The 24,411-nt window shown below is 39.6% G+C and overlaps 1 protein-coding gene across 10 annotated transcripts in view; it reads left to right on the top strand.

Moving 5' to 3' along the window:
• GCH1 (GTP cyclohydrolase 1) overlaps positions 1 to 24,411 on the top strand; it is a 56,478-nt gene that overhangs the window by 19,922 nt on the left and 12,145 nt on the right. For 4 of the 10 annotated variants that reach the window (XR_015134355.1, XM_086320597.1, XM_086320600.1 and 1 more), the window contains exons 2-3: positions 15,845 to 15,954; positions 24,007 to 24,062. Coding sequence is in view for 6 of the 10 variants with exons in the window: in XM_086320597.1 (XP_086176723.1) it covers positions 15,845 to 15,954; positions 24,007 to 24,062 (166 nt within the window). In the remaining 4 variants the exon portion in view is untranslated. Of the gene's footprint in view, positions 1 to 15,844; positions 15,955 to 24,006; positions 24,063 to 24,338; positions 24,400 to 24,411 lie in introns of all 10 variants that reach the window. The other 6 variants (XR_015134354.1, XM_086320598.1, XR_015134356.1 and 3 more) reach the window with 3 other exon arrangements.

Below are 24,411 nucleotides of genomic sequence, written 5' to 3' on the forward strand. Positions count from 1 at the left end.
GGGTCACACCTCTCTAATTCACCACCCCTTCAGTACAGAAGTGCTTCAGTCAACGCACAGGGAACTGTGGAGGCGTGCCACTCTGGTTGCCCATCAAACACAATTTGCCTTTCAGCCGGGAGGGTAAGGTGCAGTGAGCTGACAGCCACCAGCTGTTAGCACCTTTAAACTTTGCCTCAGTGGAGAACAAACTTAGGCCATGCTGGGTTTCTTTGTTTGTTTCATTTTACTATGCGTCTCTTTCTTTTTATACCCCCTTCACAATAAACTGAACCTTTTTGAGGGTGGCTCCTTACAAGTGAAGTAGTTTATAAGAAAGACAAGTATTTTAACTTCATATTTACATGTTATAAATGCTCACTGATATAATAATAAGGGTCCATTTGGTGTTTCTCAAGCCATTTTAGTGTGTTAGCAAAGAATCATCCTGGCATAATGGGAAGAACAACTAGTCTGGATAGTCAGGGCATCCACACTAACTACTTTGTGACCCTACTCAAATCACTTTCAGGACTTTCATGGATCTGGTCTGCAGGAAGTGGCAGATAGATTAGAGTTGAATTGTCTCTGGACTATGGGCACACTTGTCAGCATGGGCTCTTTGCTCACTCTGTTGACTTCCAGCAGTTGACAGGTGAGGTCCTAGCAAGGACCGCAGGCTTTCTTTGTTGCTTGAGGTGCTGTGTTCCTTTGAAACATTCAAGCCACCCAGATAGTTTCTATGGTAACAGGACTCTCTTATTTTTCTTGTGACGCAGATTTTTTTTAAAGTTTCTTCACTGATGTGTTCTTTAGGGTTGGTGGTCTTCTAACCTTAGTCCCTCTGATTGTACAAAGCCTTTATTTAAAGACTTTCCCCTCAGGAGTCTTGTAGACACTTCTTCAAGAAGAATAAACAGTTGCTAGTCAAACTAGCACTTGAGGTTTTAGTCTATTGTAAATCTTCATATCATTTAGAAGAGGAAATGTTGGTTAAACTGTAATACCAAGAAAACTGATATTCTGTTAGAATCATCATGTTTTATTTTACATTTAATTTTTATTATGTAAAACTTCCAAATATAAAAGTAGATAAAATTGTATAAGGGACAACTATATACTTACTACCTAGATTCAAAATTAACATTTTGTCACATTGGTATGGCCTCTTCCTTTCTGAGAGCAAATTAGAGGTGTGTGTTTTGAGGTGGAGTGTCACACTCAAAGGTGTTTTTCTTCTTAACCATTTATACTATCCTTAGTAAAACTAGGGCTTTCCAGGTGGCTCAGTGTTAAGAATCTGCCTGCAAATTCAGGAGATATGGGTTGGATCCCTGGGTTGGGAAGATCCCCTGGAGGAGGAAATGGCAATCCACTCCAGTATTCTTGCCTGAAAAATCCCATGGATAGAGAAACCTGACAGGCTATACAGTTCATGGGGTCTCAAAGAGTCAGACATGACTTAGTGACGAAACAACAACTAGTAAAACTATTAATTTCTTCATATCATTTAGTACCTAATCTACATTCAGATTTTCCAGTTATCTCAAATGTCTTTCACTCATGATTTGTTTCAAACTATGACCCACTCAGTATCCATACATTTGCATTTGATCGTTAGGTTTTAATCTAAAGTTCTACTACCCTCCTCCTCCTAATTTATCAGAGATTGTCAGCTCTCCCGTAAGATATTCTACCTTTGAGATTTGTGTGATTCTTTTCTTCTTGTTTTCATTCAACTTGTTTCTCTAGCTCTCATATTCCTGGAAACTGGAACTTAGGTCTAAAGACTTAATTAAATTCAGGGAAAACATTTTCAGCAGGAGCACTGTTTTCTTCATGTAATATCACAATTAGAAGAGATACAATATTTGGATCTTGAAGATTGTAAGACTCTAATTGGTTTGAAAAATAGTCTTTTACTGGTTTCCTAGGATAAACTGCCATGGAGAATTTCCTTTTTAAAAAAAGCCTTTTTATTAGTTTGAAGATTTAATGGGATTCTCCTTTCCCCTGAAACTTCCAGTTTGATTTCAAAAAGTAAAGGTCAAAATAGCATTACATTACTGAATTTTCCTGCATATAAACCAAATAAACAGTTGGTAAGACAGAATTTTGCCATTGAGGTGCAACAGCACTGGGCTCCAGCAGCCAGTTGGTATCAGGCCGCTCTCCTGGGCTGGCAGTTAGCTTGACCCTCTCCTCTCCTTCAGCCTCCATATTTATAACTACTTTTATCTTTCTTTAAAAAAATTAGATTTGCTCTCTTCATGTCCTAGTTTTTCCATGTATGGATGTGAGAGTTGAACCATAAAAAAGGCTGAGCACTGAAGAATTGATGCTTTCAAATTCTGGTGCTGGAGAAGACTCTTGAGGGTCCCTTGGTCAGCAAGGAGATCAAATCAGTCAATCCTAAAGGAAATTAACCCTGAATATTCATTGGAAGGGCTGATGTGGAAGCTGAAGCTCCAGTACTTTGGCCACCTGATGTGAAAAGCCAGCTCATTGGAAAGGACCCTAGAGCTGGGAAAGACTGAAGGCAAAAGGAGAAGAGGGTAATAGAGGATTAGATGGTTGAATGGTATCATCAACTCAATGCACATGAGTTTGAGCAAACTCCGGGAGATAATGAAGGAGAAGGAAGCCTGGAATGCTGCAGTCTGCAGGCTCTCAAAGAGTCGGACACAACTGGGAGACTGAAAAACAATGACAACATTTCCTTTGATGTCATTGACTTTGGATTTCATCACCTCATAGGTGCAGCAACTCCCGATTTGGTCTGGTCTCTCCAGGTTCAGGTGGCTGGTGATCAGGCTCTCATCTGGAAGTCAGAGGACAGGGGTCAAACTCCAGCTCTTGAACTAACAGTTGGCTCTTCTTCAGCAGGCACTTAGTGTTTCCAAATAGAGCATCAGTGTCCTCATCTGTCAGTGGGGATGATAACTTTTGACCAATGCAGAGTGTGGCAGGACTTGAAAGAGGCCATGAACTAAATGTAAATTTTCACTTGAAAGAAAAATGCTCTAAACGAAGGGAACCTAGTTTCTGCTGAGTGCATGACTCATTCAGGCAGTGCACCTTTCTTTTTATTGTTTCCCACCTCCCTATTTCATTTCATATAGCACCTCCTTTCCTCACCTCCTCTAGAAAACCCCCTCTTTCCTCTATCCATCTTTAAGGCCTGGCTCAAATCTGTATCTTTAGTTTAACTGTATTTCCTCTCCTGGTCCATTATTTTCCCCTTATGGAAACTATTACTTTTGTAGTTTAGCTATGGTCTTTCTCTGAATATTTTTACATATAGGCTTATTTCCCAGATCTTAAGGTTTTTGGTATCACAGTTTGATATGTTTGTGTCCAGCTTGGAAAGTAGTAGTACAGGACTCCTAGGAGAACTTGATCATGTTATTCTCAAAACTGATTTCTAATGAGCTGTAGGAGCCAATTGGTTTCTTAAATGGCTGATATTTTTCAGGGAGATGGGAACAACTTTCTTGTGTGAGGTCCTCCTTCCTCTGCTTTTTGCTGGACCATGTGGTTCTTTCTGCCACCTGCTCTGAAGGTAGCTGCACCTTCTTCCCTTCCTCTCTCCTCTTGTCACCCGCCCCACTGCCCCCAACCTCAGTCCCTCTGCCAGGCCTCTTGCGCAGAGCTCACAGTGTTCTGCCTGAGTTGTCACCCTCTGCTGTGGTGACTGTAGTGAGGGTTTATGGAGAGAAATTATATTGCCCACCATTCAGGCCTTGCTGAACAGCAAATTAGAGCCAGTAGTAGGTCCATTTTCAGTCCTCATCCTCTCTCACCCCTAAAAGCATGTGCTCCTGGTTTGACTGATTACTGGAATTGCTTGGGTTTTTAAAAGACATAATCCTGGGATCACCCCATAACCAGTGAATTAGACTTTGTCAGGGTGGCTTGGGAAACTATGTTTTCCAGGGTTTCCTATGATTGGCTACATTTGGGAGCCACTGTTCCGCACTTGATCTTAGCCAAAAGGCCGAGAAGCGATTGGGAGCCACTGTTCTAAAAGGTGATCTCATCTTTTAATCATTTGTCACGAATGATAGAGGCTTGTACACCCTGCTGGTACTTATTTGTTGTAAAATCTGTCAAGCGGTTCCATAAAATGGAATGGTTCTATAAAATCTGTCAGTATGAAATCTCATGACATAAGTGAAGCTGAATGCTAAGGATGAATGTATTAAAGACTTTGAAGCAAATGGATAGTTTATCAGATTGGTGTGTTCTTTCTTTAGAACTGCCACAAACCAGACCTTGTTACCGCCATCTATTTTATAAGTTCCATTTTCACTTACACAGCTGGATTGTGGAAGATATACAGAATTATCCAATTAAAGAACTGAATTTGACAAGTGTGTGTGTGTTTAATGACTCCTTGAATATACCATGTTTCTTTCCTTAAATAGCCTTTTAAGGAGCTTATTTTCATCTACTACAAATTTTCAAAGTAGTAAACTGTGACCAGAATGAGAGTTCTTTGGCTTAGGTAACTTTGAGAGTTACTAGTGTATATGATTGGCAACCTTCAGTTTTATCCATGAATCAATCTGAATAAAACAGATGCTTTTCTCTGCCTCAGTACAGGAAGCCACTAGCCATTGCTGTGCACGTCCCAAAAGCTGACCAGTGGGGTGGGAGGGTAATTCTATTGTAATTTGGCATTGATTTCCAACACTCCCGAACTGTGCAAGCCAGAACCTAGGAGTCATGTTGAATTCCTTTTTCAAAACCATCATCTTACCTGTAAGGGCCCTGCCAGCCAGGTCACGGTCTTCGCAGAGCCTGAGAGAGAGCTCATTCCTTCTGGTTTACCATACTACTTCTTAAACCACTGTGCATGTGGTTCCCTAAGAGCCAGTCAGTAATTGTGGGTAGAGAGGTTTTATGTGCTTCCGTTTGCTCATTTCAGTATTTTATTGTCTTATGAATAAACTATTGTGAACATTACTGTTGTAATCAAGAAAAAGGTCTTTAACTTCTATATGAAACATGTCTGTCACTGATAGATGTTGAGTTCATGATAAGGCCAGCTGAAAGGATGGGAATAATGCACTGCTACTGTATTTGCTGAATGAAACATGTATATCGGTACTGTTTTGAGGGCATCCAACATTTATTTCCATAGCCATGGCTATCTTCCCCCCGTCCCTGCCACCCCCAGTTTTATTAAGATATAATTGATATCAATTCAGTTCAGTCACTCAGTCATCTCTGACTCTGTGCGACCCAATGGACTGCAGCACACCAGGCTTCCCTGTCCCTGACCAACTCCCAGAGCTTGCTCAAACTCATATCCATTGAGTCGGTGGTGCCATCTAACCATCTCATCCTCTGTTGTCCCCTTCTCCTCCTGCCTTCAGTCTTTCCCAGCTTCAGGGTCTTTTCCAATGAGTCAGTTCTTGCATCAGGTGGCCAAAGTATTGGAGCTTCAGCTTCAGCATCAGTCCTTCCAATGAATATTCAGGACTGATTTCCTTTAGGACTGACTGGTTTGATCTCCTTGCAGTCCAAGGGACTCTCAAGAGTCTTCTCCAACACCATGTTTAAAAGTGTCAATTCTCATATAACATTGTAAAAATTTAAGGTGTACAGGGTTTTGATTTGATACATTTATATATTACAATAGAATTACCACCCTTTTAAGTTCTATTCTCTTAGCAACTTTCAAATATGTGATTTTTTGTCTGACTCTTTGCTACCCCATAACTGCAGCATGCCAAGCTTCCTTGTCCTTCGCCATCTCTCAGAGTTTGCTCAAATTCATGTTTATTGTGTCAGTAATTATATCCAACCATCCCTTCCTCTGCTGTCTCTTCTCCTTTTGCCTTCCATCTTTCCCGGCATCAGGGCCTTTTCCAATGAGTCAGCTCTATGCATGAGGTGGTCAAAGTATTGAAACTTCAGCTGCAGCAGTAGGCCTTCCAATGAATATTCAGAATTCATTTCTTTTGGGATTGACTGATTTGATCTCCTTGCAGTCCCTAAGGGACTCTTAAGAGTCTTCTCCAACACCACAGTTCAAAAGCATCCATTCTTTGGTGCTCAGCCTCCTTTATGGTCCAACTCTCACATCCATACATGACTACTGGAAAAACCATAACTTTGACTATACAGACCTTTGTTAGCAAAGCGATGGCTCTTCTTTTTAATATGTTGTCTAGGATTGTCATAGCTTTCCTTCCAAGGAGCAAGCATCTTTTAATTTCATGGCTGCACTCACCATCCAAAGTAATTTTGGAGCCCAAGAAAAGAAAATCTGTCACTGTTTCCACTTTTCCCCCATCTATTTGCCATGAAAGTGATGGACCAGATGCCATGATGTTTGTTTTTGAGTGTTGAGTTTTAAGCCAGCTTTTTCACTTTCCTCTTCCTTCCTCATCAAGAATTTCTGTAGTTCCTCTTCACTTTCTGTCGTAAGGGTGGTATCAGCTGCATATCTGAGGTTGTTGGTATTTTCCCTGGCTATCTTGATTCTAGCTTGTGATTCATCTAGCCCGGCATTTTGCATGATGTGCTCTGCATAAAAGTTAAACAGGGTGACAATATACAGCCTTGTCTTATTCCTTTCCCAATTTTGAACCTGTCATTCATTTCATGTGAGGTTCTAACTATTACTTCTTGATCTGCATACAGGTTTCTCAGGAGACAGGTGAGGTGGTCTGGTATTCCCATCTCTTTAAGAATTTTCCACAGTTTATTGTGATCCACATGGTCAAAAGCTTTTGCATAGATGTTTTCCTGGAATTCTCTTGCTTTATGATCCAGCAAATGTTGGCAATTTGATCTCTGGTTCCTCTGGCTTTTCTAAACCCTGCTTAAACATCTGGAAGTTCTCAGTTCATGTAATGTTTGAAGGAATTTGAGCATAGTCTTACTAGCATTTGAAATGAGCACAACTGTATGGTAGTTTGAACTTTCTTTGGCATTGCCCTTCTTTGGGACTGGAATGAAAACTGACCTTGTCTGGTCCTATGTGTTGATTATAATAAAAAAAGCTGTGCATTAAATCCCTAGAATTTATTCATCTTTAACTGGAAGTTTGTACTCTAGGACTAACCTCTCCCAATCTCCTTCACCCTCCCAACCCCTTGTAACCACCGTTAGACTCTGTTTCTCCAAGTTCAGCCTTTTTAGATCCCACTTATAAGTGAGATCATATGCTGTGTGTCTTTCTCTGTCTGATTTATTTCGCTTAGCATGATGCCCTCAAGGTCTATTCATGTTGTCTTAACTATATTTTAATTGCTTAGAAGCAATATGAGAATTTACCTCTGCCAAGGATGACAAACCTAGACAGCATTTTAAAAAGCAGAGACATTACTTCACTGACAAGTGTCCATATAGTCAAGGCTGTGGTTTTTTCCACTGGTCACATATGGATGTGAGAGTTGGACCATAAAGAAAGCTGAGCGCCAAAGAATGGATGCTTTTGAACTGTGGTGTTGGAGAAGACTCTTAAGAGTCCCTTAGGGATTGCAAGGAGATCAAATCAGTCAATCCTAAAGGAAATCAGTCCTGAATATTCATTGGAAGCGCTGATGCTGAAGCTCCAATACTTTGGCCACTGGATGTGAAGAACTGACTCATTGGAAAAGACCCTAATGCTGGGAAAGATTGAAGGTAGGAGGAAAAGGGGACGACAGAGGATGAGATGGTTGGATGGCATCACCGACTTGATGGACATGAGTTTGAGTAAACTCTTGGAGTTGGTGATAGACAGGGAAGCCTGGCTTGCTGCAGGCCATGGGGTCACAAAGAGTCAGACATGACTGAGCGACTGAACTGAAGTGAAGTATGGCAGGAAGGAAAATTTCCAAAATAACCAGACTTTTACTGTCTCTGCATTGCACTGGATCTTTCCTGCTGACAAACTTGCAGTTTGTGAAGTAAGTTCATGGAGCATATCAAAGTGTGCAGCAGCTCTACCTACTCCAGCAGATGGTGTGAATGGTTGTCTAAAGTCATCTTAGTTTCTGTCATTATGTCAGTCTGTGGAATGTTTGGGTTCATGCTTATTTTGGCCAGTTTTCACAAATGTTAGCTTTGTCTTGTTAAGTGCTAAAAGCTGTATGTGGTGTAAGTACCAACAAGATGTGTAGTCCCATGATGGAAATGAAAGTGCCAATAGTGGTTTCTTTCCTCTTTTAATTTGTTTTAATATTGATCTTAGGACAAACTTTTCAGACAAGAGGTAGAAAGCAAACATTTCAATGCCACACTCAGAGCAGAAGCCTTTTTTTTAATTGCAGAGTGTGATTTAGTGTGTTTCTGAAGGAGTTTGTAGCATTACAAACAGTCTTTGCTATGAAATCCTACTCTAGTTGCTTGCCTTTTTTCAGGGGGGAAAAACCCCACCAACATGTGTATGAGCTCAGTTTAAAGAATCTTTTTTCATTATTAATGAAATATCTCAAATATATAAGAAAAAGTATAAAGAACTTGTTTAGCCAGCATTCATCTGATTTTAGCAGACCTTAATATTTTGCTATAATTGCTTTAAAAATGCATGTAAAGCTCATCGTTATCTCTTTCTGATCCTGTTGCCCGCCCTTCACAAAGTTAACCACTGTTGTGAATTTGTTCTCTTACTCTCATGCCTATATTTATATTTTCATTTTATGTATATGTCCACAAACGGGTAGTATTGTTTTTATTTCTTCTAAATGGTTATATTCTGGTTGATGGAATAATTAATCAAGTCAGTCTAAGTAAGAAATGGAAAATTTTATTCCAGTCAACCTGAGGATTATAACCCAAGAGACAGTGTCTCAGAGAACTTTGAAAACTGTTCAGAAGAGGTAAGCGGGGTGGTCAGTACATATGTGATTTTGACAAAGGGGTTCATGCAATCAAGCATACATCTTGGTAGAAGGTTACTGTTGCTCAAGAGAAGGAGATGTCTTAGTTGATGGCTTTAATGATATTTTTAAAATTTATTTTTATTTGGCTGCGCTAGGTCTTGGTTGCGGTGTGTGAACTCTCAGTTGTAGCATATGGGATCTAGTTCCCTGACCAGAGATTGAACCTAGGCCCCCTGCATTGGAAGCATGGGATTCTGGCCCCTGGATGGCCAGGGAAGTCTATTTTAGTGCTTTTCTAAATAAGACGTATAATTGTTCTTCTGATGCACACTTAAATACCAAATATATGTTATTACCAATAATACCGCAGTAAGAATTCTTACGTTCCCTTAGCCACATGAGTTTCTTTAAAGTCTCTTCTATTTTAAGGAAGTAAATCACAGGGTAAAGACTGACGTATTAATTAGATAAAATGGAAGATCTCTGTTTAGTTCCGGCTCTGCGCATGGCATGTAGGTACTGTGTGGAAACTCCAAAGCCTTAAGCTGCAGTACTTACTTCCAAGTTTGGGAGAAATAAGCACGCATAACAGTGGTGCAGGAAGTACAACACAATAAGTCCTGTATGCTGGTTGAGGCAGCTCTAGTGTTAGAGGGTTCAGGCCAGTGATTCAGCTGTTTCTACACTAAATCAGTTGGGCTTATCTTTGTTGGCCCCTTGAGTTGATTTAATTCCAGCCAAGAGCACAGAAGTCTGATGCCTTATTAGGTCTCGTCATTTTCTGTCTTAGTTTTGAAAGCAGTAGGCAGACCCCATTCTCTCTTTCCTGTTGCTTAAATCGGGCACATGTTCAGTGTTCCAGGTCTTCTTCTGTCATTTTTAAATGCTGTCCTCCAGACGGTGCACTGGCTGTGCAATTCTTACTTCCTCAGAGATCTCTAATTTTTGGTGCTGATCACAAAACATCCAGGATAGTGCTAATTACTATTACCATTCATGCTAAAGAAATTTCATTAGATACAATTTTCCTTTTGTGTGGAATTTCCCCTAGGAGTTTCCTTCTACCCCTGCAAAAACAGGTCTGTGATCCTTGAGATATATGTTGTGTAACTAGGAGCATTTGAAGGTGTAAAGATTCTGTAGCAGCACAGAACATGGAATACTTCAAAACAGCTGCTTTGAGTGTGGTTCCAGATGCATTAGCATCTTCTGGGAACTTGTTAAAAATGTAAATTCTCAGGCTCACCCAGACCTTCTAAATCACAGGCTCTGGGAGCAGGATTCAGTGATTTTGTGTTTTAACAAGCTCACTGGAGGAGTCAGAACTCCTGGTTCAGAGGGTGCGCTTTCAGGAAGGGACTAAATACTTGAGGGATGGCTGCCCAGCAGGGTTATTCGTTGTCATTGCTTAGTCATTAATGACATGAGAAAGGTATATTTTTATACATTTTGTGTGTGGTGGTGTTATAGATGGCCTTTAACTTTTGGAGGCAGCTTGGTTCTTTTGTTGGTTATGACCAACAGTAGGAAATAGAAGGCTATAAATCCTTGTTTCCAGGGTTACCTCCTTGCTGCTGATAACAGGCAGGAAATTAAAACAATCTGTGATAGTGTTTTGTTCTTATTTGCTACAGATGGTAGCTTTCAGATATGTTGCAGCAAAACATAAATACATATAGCAGGGAGACTTCATTACTGAAGAAAAATGACTCGGCTGGGTCAAATTTATAGTCTGGGTCCATTTTAATGAAATGGGATATAGGCAACGTATCAGTGTTCCATTAGCACACAAAGCATGACAACATAGGAGGTCGCTGGTTTTCTTCTTTTTGGTTTAGTTTTGAGTATGTAAAACAGTTGTATGATTTCAAGTTCAAAATTATAGAACAAATTTTATTCAAAGATATCTCACTTCCATGGTATCCTTTTCCCCTTGTTCTCTTGGTCCTGTATGGATAATCATTTTGTTTGCTTTTTGGCTTATTTTTCTAGTGTTTGTCTTTGAAGATAAGTGTTTATGTGTTTATGTTCGTAACTCCTCCTTTCGACTTTTACACAAAAAGTTGCATACTATACCACAATTTTTTTTTAAAGAAAGCTCTATTAATTTGCAACATGTATTCAATAAAATTTACCAACTTTATGTGTACAATTTGAATTTTGACAAACTCATACAGTTGCATAGCCACCAATACAACCAAGGTTTTCATCAATCAAACAAAAAATGTCTTCGTATTCTTTTGCAGCCAATCCTCTCTCCCACCTCTATGGTCTCTGATAAACTATCTACCTCCTTTCTATCACTATATTTACTTTTTCTCACATAGTTTTTTTGTGTGTATGTATGTGACTTCTTTCACTTAGTATAATTTTTAGGATGTTCAACCACAGTACACAAATCATTATTTTATCCCATTTTATTGCTGAATATTGCTCCACTGTTTATACATTACAGTTGATATACATTGTTTTGTAGTTTCTTTTAAACTTTTTATTTTGAAATACTTTTGGACTTATAGGATAATGAAAAGATAGTACAGAGAGAGTCCACATACCCCTCCCCCAGTTTCATTTAATGGTAACATCTCATATGGCCACGGTACAATCACAACACTGTGAACTAAACCACAGGCTTTATTTCAATTTTAGTTTTTCTATTGCTTTCAGTTATTATGTGTCTTTAGTCTCTTTTAATGTGGACAGTTCCTTGATCTTTCCATATCTTTTTTATTTTTCATTTACTTATTTGGCTGCACTGCATGGTTTGTACAATCAGAGTTCCCCGACCAGGCCCACAGGAGTGGGAGTGCAGTCCTTCTCAGAGGACTGCTGGGGAATTCCCTCTGTGCCTGTCTTTAAAAGAGTACTTGTCTGGGTATTTTATTGGCTACCCACTCCAGTATTCTTGCTTGGAAAATTCCGTGGAAAGAGGAGCCTGGGCAGGATATAGTCCATGGGGTCACAAAGAGTCTGACACGACTGAGCACAGGATGCACATTAGGTATTTTGTAGAATGTCCTTCGATTTGTCTGGTGATTAGACTGCAGTTTCAGATTTTGGGGAAGAACACTACAGAGGTGATGTGCCCTGCTCGTGGTCTTGTGTTCGGTACTGCATAATATCAATGTCTTATTACTCGCAGTTTATTGTGTTAGTTGCTCAACTATGTCTGACTCTTTGAGACCCCATGGACTGTAGCCCACCAGTCTTCTTTGTTCATGGGATTCTCCAGGCAAGAATACTGGAGTGGGTAGCCATTCCCTTTCTTCTCCAGGGGATCTTCCCAACCCAGGGATTGAATCCCGTTCTCCTGCATTGCAGGCAGATTCTTTACCATCTGAGCCACTGGGGAAGCCCCCTATTACTGGTAAAGTTAACCTTAATTACTCGATTAAAGGAGTGTCTGCCATGTTTCTCCATAGTAAAGTTACTGCTTTTCCTTTTCTGTAGTCTGTTCCTTAGAAGCAAATTGTTGCTTTTTAAATTGTGATGTACATCAGTGTGGGCTTTCCAGGTGGCACTAGTGGCAAAGAACCCCCTTGCTAATGCAGGAGACAGAAGAGATGCAGATTCTATCCCTGAATCAGGAAGATCCCGTGGAGGAGGGTATGGCAACCCACTCCAGTATTCTTGCCTGGAGAATCCCATGGACAGAGGAACCTGGCAGGTTACAGTCCACAGGGTTGAAAAGAGTTGGACACGACTGAAGCAACTTGGCACACACACACGCACGTATATCAGTGTGCATGGGAACATAGTTTGGCAACTCTCTTAACCATAATTATAGTCATAGTAATAAAATTATCTACTACTGACCCCACCTGCATATTTCTAAACACAAGTGGATTATCTTATTTAATTCTCAGGATACCCCTATGAAGTAGAAGCTTTTTTCATGACCATTTTACAGCTGAGAAGATTGAGGCATAGAGTGCCTTGCTCAAGATTCAGCAGTTAGTGATGGAGCCAGGCGCTAACATAAGTGTAACTCAAGGGCCAGCGTTTAACACGTGCCATATGGTTGTTGTCAGAACTTAGAAGGGTGTGCTCTCATTCTTTGCCAGAGAAGACAAATGAACACTTCCTATATTTGACAGTTCTCTTTTGTTCTTTAAGAAAAAATTTTTTGTTTTTATTTTCAAGAAGATTCCTTGTGTGACTCAAGATTTTAGTCAGCTGTGAGTAGCAGTACCATTACATTGAAATCATGGAGAACTCCAGGATCCTTTGGGGAGCACTGAGAATCTATTTTTGAACTTCTTTCAAAAACACAGCTGAAGGTTAGGGCCTCATATTCAGAATAGAAAACTGCTTTTGGAGAAGGAGTATTTACTTAAAAGAATGGCCCTGAACCTTCTCCTCTCTGGATTTTATCAACGTCTCTCAACAGGGGTGTTGTGTTTATCTGTGTGTCTAAACCCCACATGTTCACTTTTGTTTACCACACTGATGACTGCTCTGCGACACAGTCAGGTGTCTCTCTGAATAGCCTAACACAGGCGATGACAACTGTGTTTAATGATGACTCACTATCAATGATGACTCTTCTAGTAGCGACGGAGCCACGGAAGGTCGGGCTGTGTGGGTGGACATTTGCACATCTCTGTGACTCACTCAGCAGCCTGCCTTTCTGAGGGAAAATAGCAGTCAGTGGCTACAAGCTCTATTCATCTCCTCCCGTCTGTCTCATGCTGTGTGGATTGGGTATCCCCAAATCTCTGAAATCACGCAGCTAGATGACTTGAATATATCCAGTCTGCCACGCTGTTCAGATATGAGTGTAGTTTTTAACAGTAAAGTTTTTGTTTCTAAATGTCTGTTGTACAAAGGAAATTATAAGCAAGGTGAAAAGACAGCCTTCAGAATGGGAGAAAATAATAGTAAATGAAGCAACTGACAAACAACTAATCTCAAAAATATACAAGCAACTCCTACAGCTCAATTCCAGAAAAATAAATGACCCAATCAAAAAATGGGCCAAAGAACTAAATAGACATTTCTCCAAAGAAGACATACAGATGGCTAACAAACACATGAAAAGATGCTCAACATCACTCATTATCAGAGAAATGCAAAGCAAAACCACTATGAGGTACCATTTCACGCCAGTCAGAATGGCTGCAATCCAAAAGTCTATAAGCAATAAATGCTGGAGAGGGTGTGGAGAAAAGGGAACCCTCTTACACTGTTGGTGGGAATGCAAACTAGTACAGCCACTATGGAGAACAGTGTGGAGATTCCTTAAAAAACTGAAAATAGAACTGCCTTATGATCCAGCTATCCCACTGCTGGGCATATACACTGAGGAAACCAGAATTGAAAGAGACACATGTACCCCAATGTTCATCGCAGCACTGTTTATAATAGCCAGGACATGGAAGCAACCTAGATGTCCATCAGCAGATGAATGGATAAGAAAGCTGTGGTACATATACACAATGGAGTATTACTCAGCCATTAAAAAGAATACATTTGAATCAGTTCTAATGAGGTGGATGAAACTGGAGCCAATTATACAGAGTGAAGTAAGCCAGAAAGAAAAACGCCAATACAGTATACTAACACATATATATGGAATTTAGAAAGATGGTAACAATAACCCTCGGAGGAGGCAATGGCACCCCACTCCAGTACTCTTGCCTGGAAAATCCCATGGATGGAGGAGCCTGGTAGGCTGCAGTCCATGGGGTCACTAAGAGTCGGGCACGACTGAGCGACTTCACTTTCACTTTTCACTTTCATGCATTGGAGAAGAAAATGGCAACCCACTCCAGTGTTCTTGCCTGGAGAATCCCAGGGACGGGGTAGCCTGGTGGGCTGCCGTCTATGGGGTCACACAGAGTCAGACACGACTGAAGCAACTTAGCAGCAACAATAACCCTGTATATGAGACAGCAAAAGAGACACTGATGTATAGAACAGTCTTTTGGACTCTGTGGGAGAGGGAGAGGGTGGGATGATTTGAGAGAATGGCATTGAAACATGTATAATATCATATATGAAACGAGTCGCCAGTCCAGGTTCGATGCACGATACTGGATGCTTGGGGCTGGTGCACTGGGATGACCCAGAGGGATGGTATGGGGAGAGAGGAGGGAGGAGGGTTCAGATTGGGGAACACATGTATACCTGTGGTGGATTCATTTTGATATATGGCAAAACCAATACAATATTGTAAAGTTAAAAAATAAAAATAAATAAATAAATAAATGTCTGTTGTAAGCCTGGCTATATGTGACCATGTCCACAGGTTAAACCAGACACTGTTCATCACCCAGAGCCAACCTGAATAGGCACACACATAAAAACTGTAGTGTTAATTTCCTTAGGAAGGGAGGAAGGCAACTATTTAGAATGAGTCTGATGCTTGCATACAATAGCTAGAAAATATTGTAAGAGTAGAAAATTATTTGGGATAGTAATAACAGAGGTCAAGTTTATGGGTATCTGGATATAGCTTCAGAAGTCAGAAAGCTAATGTCATATTATACAGAAGGATATGTTGGATCAGACTTTATTTAGTCAAAATAAAGGGCAAAGGTTTTCAGAGCCTGCTGCAGCTACCTGGAAAAAAAGATGGTGTTTAATCTCGTTATTTTAACTTTTTATCTCATTATTTTAACTTTTTCTCATATAGAGTTTTCTACATGTTTGTTATAGACAAAGTGTTAGGTACAAGAAGATGTAAGGTAGAAAGTGAAAGTAGCCTATTTCTATCGCTAGAAACACCTATTCTTTTGTTTTGCATAATTTATCTCCTTTCCTCCCTCTTTTTCTCTCCCTCTCCTATGCTGCAAATACACTGGTAATCCTGCATTTTTAATGTAGTACCATATCCTAAGGATTTTCTATGATTTAAAGAAAAAGACTTTGCTAATTCGGTGGGAGAAAAATAGCTAGTTTTTATTTGCATGCTGTTCTTGTTTTAGTTAGGATTAACATTCTTGATTGTCAATTTATATGTACCTATGGAGTGCTAACTTTTCTTTTCTTTATTTTACTGTAAAATTGGAAACATTACTAAAGCAAGCCTCTGATTTCAGATGTCCTAAATGATGCTATATTTGATGAAGACCATGATGAGATGGTGATTGTGAAGGACATAGACATGTTTTCCATGTGTGAACATCATCTAGTTCCTTTTGTTGGAAAGGTAAGTTTTTCTGTGTTGTTTCATAACAATGTTTAAAAGCACAATGACAGTTTTAAAGTTAGGATAATTATATTTTAAATTGTCACCTGGTAATTCCTAATATCCCAGATACACATGACCATCTATTCTTTGTCAGCCCAACTAATTTAATGGCTGGAAATGAACGAAATAGAAACAAGTAGCAGAAGGCCCTCAGGGCAAGCATTTCACAGTAAATACCATGTTAATAGGTTAAAATAATGAGATTAAAGACCATCTATTTTTGTAGGTACCTGCAGCAGTCTCTGAAAAACCTTTGCCCTTTATTTTAACTAAATAATATTTGATCCAAGCTATACTTTCATATAATATGACATGAGCTGTAATGATTGCAGAATTTCTTGTGGCAGAGGTTATAGTACTAGTGGATTTGTTTCCAACCCTTTTAAAACATTTTAGGAAAAATGAATCTGTGACCTAGATAATGTTAATGTTGTAGTTAAACATCCCTCTGAGAACATGTGGGTTACCAAGAGTTGTCCTGTTCTCTTCCCTCCTCCCATATCATAATTTTTTTTTTTAGTTTTTAAATTTTGGAATGGAAGACTTATATGAAATAGTGGTATAAATATACCCATCACCTAAATTTAATGTGTTAACATTTGCCTCACATTTTTTGTTAAAGTATTTTTTTCATTTTTGTAGAAGTGAAACATAGGAAAATGTACACCCCATTAGGGTAATCCCCTATTACCTCACAGATCAAGAACTAGAACACTATCAATGTCTTGAAAGCTCAGCTTGTGCCCCTTGTTAATCCCCAGCCCATCTTGTCAGCACAGTATATGTATTTCTAACATTATAGACTGATTGGTTTTGCTTGTTTTTCAACTACTGTATATAAATAGGTGGAGTCTGCAGCATGTACTCTTTCGTGTTTGGCTTCTTTTGTTCTACATTGCAGGAGTTATCGATGTTACTGCCTGTCATTGTAGTTTGTTTATTTTCATTGCTATATATAATTCCTTTGTACAAACATACCATAATTTATTGTCTGTTTTTGGTGGATATTTCTTTTTTTCCTTTCTCTCTGTGTTTGAATTTTTTGGGTTGGTGGTGGTGGTGACTTTTTTTTTCTTTTTGGCTATCACAAACAGTACTGCTACCAGCATTCTTTTGATGTACAGATGCATCATATTTCTTTTTAAATTTTTTATTTTTTAATTTTAAAAAACATTTTATTTATTTATTGGCCACATCATGTGGCTTGCAGGATCTCAGATCTCCAACAAGGGATTGAACCCGGGCCATGGCAGTGAAAACCCAGAATCCTAACCACTAGGCAACCAGGGAACTCCCTATTTTTTTACTTTAAGTATAGTTGATATACAATATTATATTAGTTTCAGGTGTACAGTAAAGTTGTTCAGCTATATATATATATTTTTCAGACTTCTCCATTATAGGTTACAATAAGATACTGAATATATTTCCCTGTGCTATACAGTAAATACTCATTCCCTATCTATTTTATGCATAGTAGTTTGTATCCTAATTTATCCCTCTCCTCTTGCCTTTCCCTTTAGTAACCATATGTTTGTTTTCTATGTCTATTAGTCTGTTTCTGTTTTGTATATTATTTTTAAGATTCCACATATAAGTGATACCATATGATATTTGCCTTTCCCTTTCTGACTTATTTCACCTAGTGTTCTCTAGCCCAATCTATGTTGCTGCAAATGGCAAAACTTCATTCTTTTTTATGGCTGAGTAATAGTCCACTGTACACATATAACTGGGCTTCCCTGGGGGCTCAGACGGTAAAGAATCTGCCTGAAATGTGGGAGACCCGGGTTCAATCGCTGGGTTGGGAAGATCCCCTGCAGAAGAAAATGGCAACCCACTCCAATATTCTTGCCTGCAGAATCCGACGGGCAGAGAAGCCTGGCAGGCTACAGTCCATGGAGTCACAGATTCAGACACAACTGAGCGACTAACATGCACACACACACATATAACACATCGTCATAAACCAGTTGTATCTTGATGGGCACTTGAGTTGTTTCTATGTCTTGGCTATTGTATTAATAAATAGTGCTGCTGTGAATATTGTGATGTTCATGTGAATAATGCTACTGTGAACATTCTTTTTGAATTAGAGTTTGTATCTTTTCTGGATGTATGCCTGGGAATGGGGCTGCTGGATGATATGGTAACTCTAGTTCTTTTTTTAAAGGAACCTCCATTCTGTTTTTCTATCGTGGCTACACCAATTTGCATTCTCACCAACAGTGTAAGAGGGTTCCCTTTTCCCCACACCCTGTCCAGCATTTATTATTTGTAGACTTCTTGGTGATGGTCATTCTGATTTATGTGAAGTGATAGTTTGTTGTGGCTTTGATGTGCATTTCTCTAATAATTAGCATTTTTTTGGTGTGCCTGTTGGCCATCTGTATGCCTTCTTTGGAGAAATGTCTGTTTAGGTCTTCTGCCCATTCTTTGATTGGATTGTTTTTTTCAATATTGTGTTGTATGAACTGTTTGCATATTTTGCGTATTAACCCCTTGTTGATCCCATCATTTGCAAATATTTTCAGTCATTACGTAGATTGTCTTTTTGTTTTGTCAATGATTTTCTTTGCTGTGTAAGAGCTTGTAGGTTTGATCAGGTCCCGTTTGTTTATCTTTGCTTTTATTTCTTTTGGGAGACTGATTTAAGAAAATGTTGCTATGACTTACATCAGAAAATGTTTTGTCTATGTTCTCTTCTAGTAGTTTTATGGTGTGTCATGTCTTATACTTAGGTCTTTACACCATTTTGAGTTTATTTTTATTTATAGTTGGAGGGAATGTTCTGATTTCGTTAATGTCCATGTAGCTGTCCTACTTTCCCAACACCATTTGTTGAAGAGACTGTCTTTTCTGCATTGTGTATTCTTGTCTCCTCTGTCATAGACTGACTGTAAGTAAGTACACGGGTTTATTCGGGGGCTTTCTGTCCTGGTCCACTGATCTCTGTGCACTGGAGCTTTGTAGTATTGTCTGAAGTCTGAGAGAATTATGCCTCCAGCTTTTCTCTTTTCCCTTGGATTGTTTTGACAATTCTGGGTCTTTTGTGGTTCCATATAAATTTTAGTGTTACTTGTTTCAGTTCTGTGAAAAATGTAAATAGGTATTTTGATGTTTACAAAGAGTTTACAAATTTGGAAAACAGCAGTGGCCACAGGACTGGAAAAGGTCAGTTTTCATTCCAATCCCAAAGAAAGGCAACGCCAATAAATGCTCAAACTACCGCACAATCGCACTCATCTCACACACTAGTAAAGGAATGCTCAAAATTCTCCAAGCCAGGCTTTAACAGTACATGAACTGTGGACTTCTAGATGTTCAAGCTGGATTTAGAAAAGGCAGGGGAACCAGAGATCAAACTGCCAACATCTGTTGGATCATCCAAAAAGCAAGAAAGTTCCAGAAAAGCATCTACTTCTGCTTTTTTGACTATGCCAAAGCCTTTGATTGTGTGGACCACAACAAACTCTGGAAAATTCTGAAAGAGATGGGAATATCAGACCACTTGACCTGTCTTTTGAGAAAATCTGTATGTAGGTCAGGAAGCAACAGTTAGAACTGGACATGGAACAACAGACTGGTTCCTAAAAGGAAAAGGAGTACGTCAAGGCTGTATATTGTCACCCTGCTTAATTAACTTATATGCAGAGTACATCATGAGAAATGCTGGGCTGGATGAAGAACAAGCTGAAATCAAGATTGCCGGGAGAAATATCAATAACCTCAGACATACAGATGACACCACCCTTATGGAAGAAAGCAAAGAAGAACTAAAGAGCCTCTTGATGAAAGTGAAAGAGGAGAGTGAAAAAGTTGGCTTAAAACTCAACATTCAGAAAACTAAGATCATGGCATCTGGTTCCATCACTTCATGGCAAATATATGGGGAAACAGTGGCAGACTTTATTTTTGGGGGTTTCAAAATCGCTGTGGATGGTGATTGCAGCCATGAAATTAAAAGACACTTGCTCCTTGGAAGAAAAGCTATGACCAACCTAGACAGCATATTAAAAAGCAGAGATATTACTTTGCCAACAAAGGTCCTGTTTAGTCAAAGCTATGGTTTTTCCAGGGAAGCTATGGGCTTCCCTGTTGGCTCAGAGGTTAAAGTGTCTGCCTGCAATGCGGGAGACCCAGGTTCGATCCCTGGGTCGGGAAGATCCCCTGGAGAAGGAAATGGCAACCCACTCCAGTACTCTTGCCTGGAGAATCCCATGGAGGGAGGAGCCTGGTAGGCTACAGTCCATGGGGTCGCAAAGAGTCAGACACGACTGAGTGACTTCACTCACTCACTTCACTCATGGTTTTTCCAGTAGTCAAGTATGGATGTGAAAGTTGGACTATAAAGAAAGCTGAGCACTGAAGAATTGATGCTTTTGAACTGTGGTGTTGGAGAAGACTCTGGAGAGTCACTTGGACTGCAAGGAGAGCCACTAAGTCCATCCTAAAGGAAATCAGTCCTGGGTGTTCATTGGAAAGACTGATGCTGAAGCTGAAACTCCAATACTTTGGCCACCTGATACGAAGAACTGACTCATTTTAAAAGACCCTGATGCTGGGAAGATTGAAGATGGGAGGAGAAGGGGATGACAGAGGATGAGATGGTTGGATGGCATCACCAACTCAATGGACATGAGTTTGAGTAAACTCCTGGAGTTGGTGATGGACAGGGAGGCCTGGCATGCTGCAGTCCATGGGGTTGCAAGGAGTCGGACACAGCTGAGCGACTGAACTGAACTGGGGATTGCACTAAATCTGTAGATATGTATTTGGAGGCATTTGGCCATTTTCACAATAAAAATCCTTCTAATCCAAGAGGATGGTATATATTTCCATTTCTTTGAATCATCTGTTCTAGCAGCACTCGTCCCACTCACCCCTACCTCCCTCAGCAAGCATTTTGGACTGCGAAGTGTGGAGGCCAGGTGGAGCCAGTGCCAGTCTCTCTTCACTGACTGCTAGTAAGCTACATGTATACATTCCTTGGGACCAGAGTCCAGGCCGCTCCAGCCCATCTCTCTATTTGAGCAGACCTCCCAGTAGGCAGCGGACCCCGCAGGGGGAGGGTCTACACCTGTGGACCTTTTTTCCTAGGGGCACTGGCCCTGATGCCTTTTTTTTTTTTTTTTTCATAATCAGATCTCTACCTGGTTACATGGGGATCTTTCTTATAGCTTTGGTTATATAAGAAATCTGTCAGTTTCTAGTTGGTTTTCTGTGTGAATTGTTCCATGTGTAGACGGATTTTTGATGTGACTTTGGGGAGTTGGGGAAGCTGAGCTCCATATCCTCCTCCTCTGCCATCTTGACCAACCTCTCAAATGCATTTCTTTAGCAGTATACCTAGGAGTGGAACTGCGGATACAGGGTATACCTGTGTTCAACTTATTAAATCTGACTTTTAGTTTTCCAAATTGGTTGTAACACTTTGGTACAGTTTACATTTCATTTATTCTAATGAGTCCTCATCAACATTTGGCACTTTTAGTGTTTTTAAGTTTAGTATTCTGATGTGTGTGTAGTGGCATCTCTTTTTAAACCTTTTATTGTAGAAAATTTCAAACATATCTAAGAATAGGTAGATTAGTATGTAATATTCCATGTTCCCATCAACCAGTTTCAACAGTTGTCAGTAAAGGGCCAGTCTTGTTCTATTAATATATACATCCCCACTGGATTGTTTTGAAGCAAATCCTATATGACATTTTTTTTTTCTGTAATTTCTTCCAGCATATTTCCCTGAAAGATAAGGATTTTTTTTTTGAGAAATATAACTCTGATTGGATTATCAACCTTAAAAGTTGGCAGTAAGTCCTTTAATATATTAAAGTATCTTAGACAACAGGACTCTTCACTACTAATTATTAATACACATCTCTAGAATATTCTTACTTAGCCATAGTAGCACTACAGTAGACAAAAGTGTGCGTGTTCTAGTTACTTAGTCATGTCCAACTCTGCAACCCCCATGGACTGGAGCCTGCCAGGCTCCTGTCCATGGGATTCTCCAGGCAAGAATGCTAAAGCAAGTTGCCATTTCCTCCTCTAGGGGATCTTCCCAACCCAGAGGTTAAACCAGCATCTCTTGCATCTCCTGCAGTGGCAGGCGAGTTTTTTTTTTGTTTGTTTGTTTTTTTACCACTGTGCCACCTAGGAAGCCCAGACAAAAGTAACAGTAATTCCTAAATAGCATCTAATAACTAATCCATATTATATTTTCTCAGGTGTTTCAACTGTCTTGTGGTTGGTTGGTTTAAACCAGAATCCAAATAAGCCTTATACATTTGGTTGTTACGTATCTTAAGTCTCTTATTTTAAGATAGTCTCCCCTGACAGCCACCCACCTGTCCACCCTAATGACATTCTCTTACTCAACTAACTAGGCCAGTTGTTCTATAGAGCCTCTCAGTTTCTGAATTTGCTCTCCATTCAGTCTTTGGATTTTTCTATATACTAGATTCGATCTAAAACTTCTTAAGTTTAAGGTTAAAAATATATTTGAATAGAGTAGTTCACTGGGATGCTGAGAACTCTGTCCTCCATCATATCAGGAAGCATATGTGGTCTGGTAGTTCCACAATTAATGATGCTGGGCTGTGACAGTAGGGTTCAGGATTTTAAAAAATGAGGGAACGTGTGAGCTCATCACTACCTTTTAAGTGAGAAAATTAGGCCTAGGAAGCTATGACTTGTCCAAGAAGACATAGGGAGTTAGTGATTTGGCTGGGGCCAAACCCAGGAGCCTGATCCTGTACTCAGTCTCTCTCCACTGTATCCTTTTCCTTCTGCTATGATTACCTCTGTGTCTGTGTTCTTATTAGCTCTGTTTTTGAACATATTATTCAGTGATGATTGTCTAAAGTGGTCACTTAGATGATGGGATCTTAAGGAAGACTAAAAATTTTGCAAACAAATTATAGCTCTGCATATAAGTATGTAAATCTCGATGATACTTCTGTATCTTGGTTCTATGGGGAAGCTTCCACTCTAATTTTTCTTTGTTATACCCAGTGTCCAGGTGCTACATAATTTTTTCTTTCTGCTGACCAGGAAGGTGATGAGTTGGTATTCTCAGACTCCCAAAGCACAGCACCTATACTAGGACTAGTGACTAATTAGTTATTAAAATGACTAATTACTGATTATTCAAGTGTACAGTAGATATTAGGTGAACAAATGCAACTAAGGCTGGCAAATTGTCATGCAAATGAATCAGTCATTTTATATTAGGTAAATTGATTGCCTATAAATGATCATTTGTTAATCTTTTTGGAGAATTTAATGTCCTCTCATACTTAGCACTTGACTGAAAGGTAACATTTTCATGCTAGATATTAATCAGTCCTCTTTTTTTTTTTTTTTTTTTAACCAGTGCTCTTTAAGATTATAGAAGTGGCTTTGCTTTATAGTAGGTCCCACAAGAATTTAGGACTTAGGATTCAGGTTCATCCTGAGTCCCAGCTGTTAACTGTGTCCTTTTTTCCCTGTCAGGAGGATGGTGTTCTCCAGCAGCTTAGAAATGGGGCTTCCCAGCACGACAAAGGGCATGGGTACCCTCTTTCTGTACAACAGAGATCTGCAACAGGGTGGGATTCAAGGCCACCATGATGTGTGGAATGGCAATATTTATAGTTACAGTTTCAGCCATTTAAAGGAGGCTTTCTTAACTACATTTTAATGTTGCTGTGGGATAATTTGCGCTTTCCTGAGAAAGTTTCCTATCAACAGAGGAAGGATTTTAAGAATTGTATCCAGAGTTTAACTTCACCAGGAAATACCACGACCATACTTCAAGCTTGTCATTTTATTAAAAATCATTCTTATTTCCTTTTTATTTCATTTATGTACTTTTTAATTATTTATGCAAGTGCCTCATTTTCTATGATGTTTTAGAAATATATTTGCACTGTGCTGAACCACATAGTAAGTTACTGCATTGTTTCCTTTTACCACAAAGAAGTACTGTGTCTCACTTAGTTCATGATTTCTGTCTCTTCTCTGAAGGTCCATATCGGTTATCTTCCTAACAAGCAAGTTCTTGGCCTCAGCAAACTTGCTCGGTAAGTATGACTGTAGTGAACAAGAGGACAGGTTTATAGGACCTGTCCCTGCATGGTGAGAATCTTATCAAGCTTTGTCTCTTGATCCATGTGGATCTCACTTGGAAGGCACATTCCAACTTACTTTATGGTTGCAGAGATAATACATAGACATATATATATATATATATATATATAGTCTGTCTAAGACATACTTAGAGGGCCTGAAACACAGATGCCCTTTTCTTTTCACTCCCCTGTTGGCCTGCCTTCCTTCTCCACCTCCCACCTGCTCAGCCTTGAAGCCTTACCTCAAGCTTTTCTCGGCAGAGCCTTCCTGACTGGAGAGGCCCTGAAGGTAAGTACAGCT

The sequence above is a fragment of the Bos grunniens genome, chromosome 10, assembly GCF_055505025.1.
Source record: "Bos grunniens cultivar Pamir isolate PY7600 chromosome 10, Bosgru_T2T1.0, whole genome shotgun sequence".
NCBI lineage: Eukaryota > Metazoa > Chordata > Mammalia > Artiodactyla > Bovidae > Bos > Bos grunniens.